Below are 11,877 nucleotides of genomic sequence, written 5' to 3'. Positions count from 1 at the left end.
ACTAGACAAGTCAGTTATGTTGTCAGACATTTGGAGTCGTATAGCCAATTTGGCTCACTCATGTTTAAACAAGTATTCTATTAAGTATTATGACTTACCATGTTTTATAAAGGCTCATCATGCATTCACATTATATTCCGCTTATGTTATGTATCATGATGATTCAGCAGGCCATGTGGTTCGCTCGATCACATGCAGTCAGGCACCGAGTGCCGTGTTACGTCCAGGCCATGGTTCGGGGCGTGACAAAAACATCTTGACTAGCCAAATGCCTCTGGATAGATTAAGTCAGCAATTTGACGGGCAGTGGTAAATATTCATTTTTTACAATATTATTATTATTATTATTATTATTGTTATTATTATTATTATTATTATTATTATTATTATTATTATTATTATTATTATGTGTAGTGGCACTTGAATGCTACTAATGATGTCGATTATATTATTTAGGGGTTATACACCTGATATGGATCATATCGGACGGTCTCCTCAATCGGGATGGAGGAATCAGGTTGGAACATCCTCAGCCTATCCAACAACTCAAAGCGATGGACCTTCCTCAAGTTTCGGTGCAGTTGATTACTATCGGTACGTCTATTTTTTTAACATCAATAGTGTTATTTGATGTGTAGTAGTTAAAACATCCTAATTTCTAATGTAGGGAGAATGTGGTGGTTGCACCAAATTATAGGCAAAGGACTACTATGGATGGTCTGGATTATCCGAATTATATAGTGACATCACCCAGCGATAGTGAGGAAATACCTAATGCGGAGGAAAGTGACGATGAGCAAAGTGACGATGAGATTGAGGTTGGAATTAATCCTCAACATCAATTAGAACTGTTGCAAGACATGATGGAAAATCTGGCACACGAGGAGGAACTGAATTCACAACAACCATTTGAACAGCAAGAGTCGACTCCAGTTCAGCCGCAAAGCCAGTTTCAACAGCAAGAGTCGACGCCGATTCAGTGGCATTCCGATGAGATCTCCTATCTTGATCATCTTCAAGATCTCCCAGATGCCTTTTTCTTTACTAGGGATGATGATCATGTTCGGTGAAGTTTGTGGAAAGAGCCAGTGGATCTTTTAAAACATAAGGTTCATATTGAAAAAGGGATGATTTTCAGCTCAAAAAAATCATTGCAAAGGGCTGTTAAGATTTATTGCATCCAGGGGATGAGGGAGTTTAAAGTTGACGATTCCACACGAAAAGTTTGGCGATTGGTCTGTAAGCGAAAATATCAAGGCTGCGAATGGATGCTTCGTGGTAAGGAAACTGCTGAAAAGATGTGGACTATTTCAAAGTTCTACACAAAACACACTTGTGATATGGGTGACCTCCCAGATGATCATTGCAATCTAGATACTAATTTGATTGCGCGTGTATTAGTTGCCGACATTGGAAAAAACCCAAGGTATCCCCTTCGCCTAAGTTTATTTTATTTTTGGTGTTAATATAATGTTCGTCGTTGTTACATGCTGATATTTCAACTTTTTCAGGTACCCTATTAAAGATTGTATTACAGCCGTCCTGAAAGTATATAGCAAAACTGTTACTAGGAGGAAGGCGTATCTTGGGCGTAGGCGTGCACATGAGATAGTCTACGGCAATTGGGAGGGCTCTTTCAAGAAGTTGCCGAGATACATGGCGGCTCTACAACATTTCAATCATGGTACTGTTGTTGAATGGAAGCTCAAATCGAAACCTGGTGTGCCAGGTAATATTTTTGATTTTGTGTTTTGGGCATTCAAACCATGCATTGATGGTTTTGCTCATTGTCGGCCTGTAATATCAATAGATGGAACACATGTGTATGGGAAGTATGACATAAAGCTGCTAATAGCAGTTGGAATGGATGCAAATGGAGCTATATTCCCTCTAGCTTTTGCAATTGCAACTAATGAGAGCATTAGTACGTGGGGTATGTTTTTGGACTACTTAAGGAAACACGTTATTAAGGATCGCATGGGAATCTGTGTGATATCAGACAGAAATGCTGGCATATTGCACAATATGTTCAATTTGCAGGGGTGGCAGCCACCCTTTGCCTACCATCGTTATTGTTTAAGGCATTTGAAGGCAAACTTCCAAAAGGCATATCGAATCCCAGCACTTTGCAATTGGATGTGGGCGGCTGCAACAGAGCATCAGGAGAAGAAGTTTAACCTGCAGATGGACATTATTAGGCGGGCGAATGAGAAAGCCTTCCACTGGTTGAATGCAATTGATAAAGACAAATGGACATTACACCAGGATGAAGGTAGGCGATGGGGTATGCTGACAACAAATAGCTCTGAGTCATTCAATGGTTTGTTAAAATCTGCACGCGGACTACCTGCCACCGCAATGGTGAGAATGACATTTAAGCAGGTTGTGGAGAGGTTCGTCACTAGATCAAAAGAGGCCAAAGCATATGCAACAGAAGATCTAAGATGGTTGCCAAAACCGTCAAAACTGTTCGAGCACCACAAATATAAGGCTCAGAAACATGACCGGATGGAGTACAACCCTGCAGAGCGCATATTTGAACTCACAACAAGTGTCCACCAAGGTAAAGGAGGTAACGTCCACACAATTTGTGAGATTCCAAGAATATGCACATGCGGCAAGTGGCAGTCATATCACATGCCATGTTCTCATGCCTTCAAGTGTTTCATCACAATGGGAAAGAACGCCTCCTCGTACATGGCTGAGGAATATACAGTTGAAAATTATACAAGAACGTATGCTGGAAGGTTCTACCCACTTGGCGGTGAGAGTTATTAGCCACCGGATCCATTTTCAATGGTCGCAAATAAAGCATTTATCCGTAAATTCAGAAAGAATGCATACTCGCGTATTCATAATGAAATGGATGTTCCACCAGGGAGATACACTCGAAAATGCTCATTTTGCAATTATGTTGGTCATGATAAGCGCAAGTGTCCCTTACGACATGGTGGTCAAACTACATCTCGCGGTGGAAGTACCTCTCATAGTGGAGGAAACTTTCGTGGTGGAACTACCTCTAGTGGTGGTGGCACGTCTAGCGGTGGTGGGGGAAGATCAACTCAAGGGCATAATTGATGAATGTTTTTTAAGATTTTTTCTTACTTTGATGATTGTATGATTATGCTGTTATTTTGAAGAATATTAGTATGTTAAGTATTTTCATCTGCTCAAGGTTATGAATGAATGGTGCAATTTAATTAAGTTTTTTTTTTGTATGAATGCTGTCATTTTGATTAACTTTTGATTAATTATTGATGAACAAATTTAAGTATTCGCAAAGAACTTCAAGATAATGTCGCCGAACCTTCAAACGAAAATGGCGTTCGAGCACTTTTCAGCCACTAAACGGCCATCCGAATTTTTGCGTATCCTTGATGTATTGATCCTACCTTATTAATCGCACAAAAATAAGTAGGGTTCTATATAAAATATTGATGTTTCGGGGTCGCGAAGCATGATTAATCTATGGTCAAAATACGTTAAAAAGACAATGGAAGAAGGGTTAACTAAAAGGGTTGGAAAGTTACAAAACTACCTATAGCGCAGTAAATTACTGCGCTATAGTGTGTATACTATAGCGCAGTAATTTACTGCGCTATAGCAGTTAACGGCTCCGTCTCCGTTACTGCTATAGCGCAGTAAAATACTGCGCTATAGGTAGTTTTGTAACTTTTTTTTTGTTGGGGTATTTTGGTTCAAAATGATTTTTATAGGGCTATTATGGTTCCGGACTCTATTTTTGTGTGCTGGGTTTTATTTTGAGATAAATCTTTGTCAGATTCTGTGCTCCTAGTTTATACTAGAAGAGCTTGTTGAATCCTGGGGGATACACCTACACCAGGTGAACTATCCTTAAGGACAGTGTCTTTTGACACGCCTCAAGCTACAAGAGTTTCTGTGATTTCCGTAATATTTCCAACAATCTGGTAGTGAGATCTCTTCGAATGTCATCCAATAATGGTCTGCCATGAGAGAATTTGTCTATCAGTCATTCTACAAACGTTCACCAGCTCATCTTCTTCCTGAGGCGTGAAAAACACTGCTGGTTTCCCCTTTTGATTTTTATATTTGGATTTTCCTATTAAATTACTCCTAATATCCATCTCACTTCAACTAAAATGTACCAAATTAGAATCTAGAGGAAACGTGGGTGGACTAAAATGTTGGTAATCTTGAAATTTTATATACTTCCGATCCGACTGAGTATTGGTGTTTAATTTCGTCTACAATGTTTTATGCATGCATCTGTATAATGCATGTTTTTTTAGGTTAAGGACTTTGGTTGATATTAGATTCTTCCTCGTGGATAGATTTTTTCTTCCAGTGATCAAGGCCTGTTTTTAAAGAATCACTTATTGTTTTTGCGCCCTTCTGATAATCCTTTTCCTACATGATCACAGATCGATACGAGCTAGCACTGAGCTATGATATTAATTAATCGATCCAATGAAATTTTTAATTTTCTTTTTTTTTGTTTTTGGATCTCAATTACTAATAACGAGAGGAATGATATGGTCATACCATTGATCTGACAAAGGCACTGATTTTCGCCCCAACAAAAAGAACAAAAAACGTGAAAATCAAACCGTGGAAATAGAGAAACATGAGAATTAGGAACTATAATGAAAATGGAGAAACTTGATCGTCGGCGATCACAGATACAAAGTTGAAAAAGAGTACTTGAAAGAGACATAACAGACCAACAAAAAGCATTTATTTTGCAATAAAAACTGAACGTCTCAAAGCGGCTTCGTTTTGATGATGACGATACATACAGTTAGATGTAACTGTATCTTCTTCCTGATGGCCTAACTAAGTCCCGACAAGCCTCTCTTCCTCGTGCCTCAATCTGAGCACGAAGTTGAGCTGCAATAATCTCTTCATGAGCTTCATTTGCTGCATTTATCATTTCCACGGTATGATTTGGATTAGAATTTGGATTTGGATTTGGATTTGGAACTGGACGCTGCTGTTTGGGGAAAACACCAACTTCAGGACTAATTGCACACTTCAAGTGTGACCCGAAATCACAACCTGAACAATAGTACAACCAATCATCCTTTTTCATTATTACAGTGCAGATATCACAAACATATGCCATATTCTTATCTTCGTAAGGAGAACCAAAGTGGAGAGCCAATTGATGTGGGTGTTTGTTAACGAGTATCGAACTTGGACAAGATGCACATTGCAAGCGAATATCAAATTCACAACAAGCACAGCTAAAGCAAAATCCATTACCAGCAGAGCCACAAGCCTTGCAAGTATATGAATGACTCGAGTAAGTCGGAATTTGGTGAAGGGTTAAAGGGTGGGAAGGATGAGATAAATGATTGAGAAAACGCGGAGCGTTAAAGCAGTTTTCGTGGAGGAAATATTGACACCTATTGCAGCCATGGAAATTAGGCTTATTGTTATCTGGTTGCTCACAGGCATTGCAAGTGAGTGTTTTTACCCAGGCATTGATAATACGGACTGGGTAAATTCTAGAGCCACACCTATCCACGAATTTACCCAGTCCGTATTATCCATCGATGGATATTTTCGGCCTATTTATGACTGCTCCAGAAGCTTCATATCACTCATCTATGGATATACACAGCTCCCACTATCCGACCATGAATATATGCCATCTATGATTCCGTCTGAGGCTCCATGTAACTCGTCTAATATGGTCACTCCACCAGCAACATCATAAGGTTTCGCCGCATTTAGCAATTCCCAACAACCTTGGAGCCAAGAGGGTTTGGCGAACCTCCTTTTCCACGTTCCTCAGACTAGCACCTCATCCTGGCCTCTTCACTCAGACCTGGATGTGAAGGGTGTCAGACATTACAATCCTGAAAGATATTAAATGGATAAAAGAAAATTGAAAGATGAAGAATATAACATGAGTAAAGATAGGCAGTATTTATTGACCGAAAAAAAGTAAAATAGTTCGCAAAATTGAGTCACGAACTACAAAAAAAATTATCTTGATGTGACCAATCAATGCTCGTCTTAAATTTGAATCTGCAACTTTATTTTCTTTAAGTCACGAGAGTCGCAATAAAAGCGAATGTAAAATAAAAAAATAAAAAAAAGCACATTTTGCTGGTTCAGTAGCGAAATGCTAAAAATAAAAAATTAAAACTACATTTTGCTGGACACCAAACGAAATGCTAAAAAATAATAATAATAAAATCTAATTGCATTTCGCTGGGATTGTAACGAAATGCGAAATATTAATTAAAAAAAAAAAAAAATATTTTGCTGGTAGCCCAACGAAATGGTATTTTAATACATACATACATATATATATATATATATATATATATATATATATATATATATATATATATATATATGTCACGCCCCGAACCATGGCCTGAGCGTAACACGACACTCGGTGCCTGACTGCATGTGACCGAACGAACCACATGGCTTGCTGAATCATCATGAGGCATACATGAGCGGAAATATAACGTGAAGTGCATGATGAGCTTTTATAAAACATAGTAAGTCATAATATTAAACATAAGTACTTGATTAAGTCATGAATGCGGGCAATATCATAAATGAGCCAAACCGGCTAACCAACTCTGGAAGTCTAACATGACACTTGTCTTGTCTATGAAACCTCTAACATAAGTATGAAACACGTAACATACTTGCTAGGACAAGGCCCCCAGCATACCTTTAAATGCAAAACTAAATAAAGAAAGACAATGCCTAAACCCCGAATGAGATAGGCTCACCAATAAGCTGGTATGTGCAGATCCTAATGAGCAGATGCGTCGTACTGTAAATCCGTACCTGCATCGTGAAATGCAGGCCCCCGGGAAATAAAAGGGGACGTCAGCACATTGAATGTACTGGTATGTAAAGCAACTGAAAGAAATAACATGGGACATGGAATAACATAATAAGAACTGAAACTGAAAACCTAGACATGAACATGAGCATGAGCATGAGTATGGGTACATACATACATACATATATATATATATATATAACATAAGTAAAACATGATAAGTAGGGAGAGCATTTCATAAACCGACAACATGATATCAGCACGTGGATACGTGGAGTCTGGTACCTCGCCGGACCAGCAGAACCCCCATACCTTTCCAGGGTATAAGGTGGTAACGTGCCTGATGGATCCATTTAGTGTCAAATTAAGAAAATCGTCCTAACTGAGCGGAGCGATCCTTGTCCTACGGTGGCTACGTAGTTTCAGGCTATCTGAGCCTTCTCGGTAATTCGTGCAACTCCCAAAAATATGAACATGATTTAATTGGCTAAGAAGCCCATGATTTTCGTCAATTAACTTGTAAATAACTTGTAATCATGATTTCACGAAATAACTTGTAAACATGGTTTCATGAAATAACGTGTAAGCATGGTTTTATGAAATAACTTGTAAATATGGTTTCATGAAATAACTTATATTTATCATGTATGTATCTTGTATCATAGCATGAAAGTAATTATATAATATAGTTGCATGAAAACTTGTAGACATGTAGGATATTCATGAAATAATCATTTTTATTTAAAAACATACATGCAAGAACCCATACAATACGAGATATGGGTTTTCATGGATTACGGAATGATTCTCAATAATCATATGGAGTTATTAAGAACACAATGATAGAATAATAGCAATTCATACACAATAGAATCATGTACATGGACCTAGGGTTGTTATGAGCATGGTGTAGAAACCCTAGTTTTCGTAAAGATTCATACTTTATGGATTAAGAGGCGTGGGGAACAATAATGATGTTCCCACACATAGATAGAAACTCTACATACCTAGTTTTGCTCCAAACTTGAATCAAAGACTTTAACTTTGAAGAAGATTTCCAAAATGTTGAATCTTGAACCTTGAGATGAGTTTTCTTGAAAACCCTAGGTTAGGAATGATGATTTCTTGTTTAGATTACAAAGATATATATATATATTAGAATTGACTTGGAATGATTAGAATAGGCTTACCTTTGTGCTCTTGATGATGGGAGAGAATAGAAGGTCGTTCTAGGGCTTGGGGGTATGAAGAATGAAGTGAAAAACGGCAGAACACTGTTTTAGTAAAACAGGCATAATTTTTTGTACAGATGTTTGTTTGACCTCCATAATATACCGTTGGAAAGATATTTCAAAGATATAAAACTTTTAAGAAGGAAATTGTCCCAAATTCCTTACATAGTTTTCCGTATACTCATTTTAATTGAGACGTGGTGCAAACTCACTTGAAAACACGCTCCGTAGGGTAGCTTCCGACTTTCCTTTGCTCAAGGACTCTTCTCATGTCTTGATTGGGTTTCAAACTCCATTTATACACTACTCAAATTGGGTTCATTATACCTCTGTCTTATGAGTCAAATCTTAGCCCGAATGCACGAGGTGTTACAATATCTCCCCCTTAGGATCATTCGTCCTCGAATGATGGGTTATGGTTAAGAATGCGGCTGGACATAACTTGAATATATGAACGTGAAGAAACATGACATGGAACATGAAAAACTGACATGACATAGTTTCATGACAACATGAGTGCTAAAACATGAGACATGAATAGAGAATACATGAATTTGAACGTGAAACGTGAGGCATGAATACATAAGGGACATGACATGAATACTAAAGGTAGTTACCTTGAAGGCTATTTGCTTGCTCTTCAAACAAGTGAGGATATCTGGATTTCATGTCTTCTTCGGCTTCCCATGTAGCCTCTTCAACTTTCTGGCTCCTCCATAAACCTTTACTGAGGCTACTTCCTTAGTTCTCAACTTGCGGACTTAACGATCAAGAATGGCTACGGGGATCTCCTCATAGGTGAGGCCATCCTTAACTGTTATAGTATCAGCAGGAACAACCAATGACGGGTCTCGTACACACTTCCTCAACATGGATACATGAAACACTGGGTGAACAGCAGCCAACTCTTGTGGCAACTCAAGTTCATAAGCTACTAGATCGACCTTTCGTGAAATTTTGTAAGGTCCAATATATCTGGGACTAAGCTTCCCTTTCTTCCCAAATCTCATAACACCCTTCATAGGTGAGACTTTAAGGAATACCCAATCATTAACTTGAAATTCTAAGTCCCTTCGCCTCACATCTGTGTAAGACTTCTGGCGACTCTGAGTCATTTTCAAACGCTCTTGAATCAACTTGACTTTCTCCATCACCTGATAGACCAAATCTGGCCCTAACAACTCTGCTTCACCAACTTCGAACCAACCAATTGGTGACCTACACCTTCGCCCATACAGAGCTTCAAATGGTGACATCCCAATACTAGCATGATAACTGTTATTATAAGAAAACTCAATGAGAGGCAAGTGATCATCCCAATTACCTTTGAAATCCAAGACGCATGCTCTCAACATATCCTCCAGAGTCTGGATAGTACGCTCTGCCTAGCCATCTATCTGCGGATGAAAAGCTATGCTGAGGTTCACCTTGGTACCCAATCCTTTCTGAAAGGATTTCCAGAAGTTCGCCGTGAAATAATGGACACTGGGGTCCCATGCAATCTGACAATTTCATTAACATACAGCTTGGCATAATCTTCTGCTGAATCTGTGGTCTTGACTGGTAAAAAGTGCGCCGACTTAGTAAGCCTGTCAACGATCACCCAAATAGAGTCATGTCTCCTAGCTGAACGAGGTAGACCTGATACAAAGTCCATATTGATCATTTCCCATTTCCAGACAGGAATATCAATATTCTGAGCCAAGCCACCAGGCCTCTGGTGTTCGGCTTTCACTTGTTGACAATTCGGACACTTAGCTACAAAATCTGCTACATTATTCTTCATATCATTCCACCAATAAATCTCCTTAAGATCGTGGTACATCTTAGTGGAACCTAGTTGAATGGAATACCTGGAGTTGTGAGCTTCTGACATGATTCGCTCCCTGAGCCCATCTACATCTGGAACACATAATCTGCCTCGGTACCTCAAAGTACCATCATCTCCCCCTTGTTCAAAAGCCGTCGTCTTATGCTTGTGAATCCCCTCTCTCAGCTGCAACAAGTAGGTATTACTAAACTGTTTCTCTTTGACTTCAACCACTAAGGAGGAAAGGGCTCTATTCTGAACAACCACGCTGCCATCCTCGGAGTCTAAAAGTCGAACTCCAAGACTAGCCAAACGGTGAACTTCCTTGGTCATAACTCTCTTATCTGCATCAACGTGGGCTAAACTCCCCATGGAGCGCCGACTAAGAGCATCGGCTACAACATTCGCTTTCCCCGGATGATAGAGAATATCCACGTCATAATCCTTAAGCAATTCGAGCCATCTCCTCTGCCTAGGATTCAGCTCCCTTTGCTTGAAGATATACTGCAGGCTTTTCTGATCTGTGAAAATATCAACATGCACTCCATACAAATAATGACACCATATCTTAAGTGAAAAAACTACAGCTGCCAACTCTAGGTTATGAGTCGGATAATTCTTTTCGTGAACCTTGAGCTGACGAGATGCATAAGCTACAACCTTACCATGCTGCATTAAGACACATCCGAGATCAACTCCCGAAGCATCACAATAAACCACGAATCCTTCGGTTCCTTCTGGTAGCGTCAAAACTGGAGCAGAAGTCAATCTCTTCTTCAACTCTTCAAAGCTTCGCTCACATGCATCTGACCATTGGAACTTAACCTTCTTCTGGGTCAACTTAGTCAACGGAGCAGAAATAGAGGAAAATCCTTCAACGAAACGTCTATAATAGCCTGCCAGACCCAAGAAACTCCTTCTATCGGAAACTGAAGTGGGTCTGGGCCAACTCCTTACCGCATCAATCTTCTGAGAATCAACTTTAACACCTTTTCCTGAGATCACATGGCCTAAGAATGCCACTGACTTAAGACAAAACCCACACTTTGAGAATTTCGCAAAAAGTTCGTGATCTTTAAGAGTCTGCAACACTATTCTGAGATGTTCTGCATGATCAGCCTCATTATGGGAATACACCAAAATATCATCAATGAAGACAATGACGAATAAGTCGAGATAAGGCTTGAAGACCCTGTTCATAAGATCCATAAAAGCAGCTGGCGCATTTGTCAACCCAAATGACATAACAAGAAATTCAAACTGGCCATAAAGGGTTCTGAAAGCGGTCTTCGGAATATCAACTTCCTTAACCTTTAACTAATGATAACCTGATATGAGGTCAATCTTGGAATAACATTGGGTGCCCTGAAGTTGGTCAAATAAGTCATCTATTCTAGGGAGAGGGTACATGTTCTTAATGGTGACCTTGTTCAACTAACGGTAGTCTATACACATATATAAGGAACCATCCTTCTTTCGGACAAATAAGACTGGCGTACCCCATGGCGAAACACTAGGCCTAATAAACCCCTTGTCAAGAAGATCTTTCAACTGGGCTTTTAACTCTTTTAACTCTGCTGGAGCCATTCTGTATGGCGGAATAGATATTGGCTGAGTATCGAGAAGTTGATCAATTCCAAATTCAATCTCCCTATCAGGAGGGACTCCTGGAAGATCCTCGGGAAAAACCTCTGGAAATTCATTTACAATTGGGACGGACTGGAGAGTTGGAGTCTGGGCATTTGAATTCTTGACTCGAACTAGGTGGTAGATATAACCCTTGGAAATCATTTTTTTGGCTTTTAGGTAAGAAATAAATCTATCCCTGGGTACTACTGAATTACCGTCCCATTCTAATACTGGCTCATTAGGGAACTTGAATCTTACAACTTTGGTTCTACAACATACTGTGGCATAACATGAAGTTAACTAGTCCATACCTATGATCACATCAAAGTCTACCATCTCTAACTCTGCTAAGTCAGCTATGGTTCTACGGTGATGGACTAAAACTGGACAACCCCTATAAATACGCCTAG

General features: G+C 39.3%; 1 protein-coding gene across 1 annotated transcript; it reads right to left on the bottom strand.

Moving 5' to 3' along the window:
- Window positions 1-4,780: 4,780 nt before the first annotated feature.
- Window positions 4,781-7,149, bottom strand: LOC132644261 (protein VACUOLELESS GAMETOPHYTES-like). The gene is made up of 2 exons (XM_060360848.1): window positions 7,082-7,149; window positions 4,781-5,225 (listed from the first exon to the last, which is right to left on the bottom strand). Exons 1-2 carry the CDS (start codon window positions 7,147-7,149, stop codon window positions 4,781-4,783), a joined length of 513 nt encoding a protein of 170 aa, XP_060216831.1.
- Window positions 7,150-11,877: the final 4,728 nt, after the last annotated feature.

Source organism: Lycium barbarum, chromosome 6 (assembly GCF_019175385.1).
Source record: "Lycium barbarum isolate Lr01 chromosome 6, ASM1917538v2, whole genome shotgun sequence".
NCBI classification, from domain to species: Eukaryota; Viridiplantae; Streptophyta; class Magnoliopsida; order Solanales; family Solanaceae; genus Lycium; species Lycium barbarum.
This window is presented reverse-complemented; position numbering and strand designations above follow the sequence as displayed.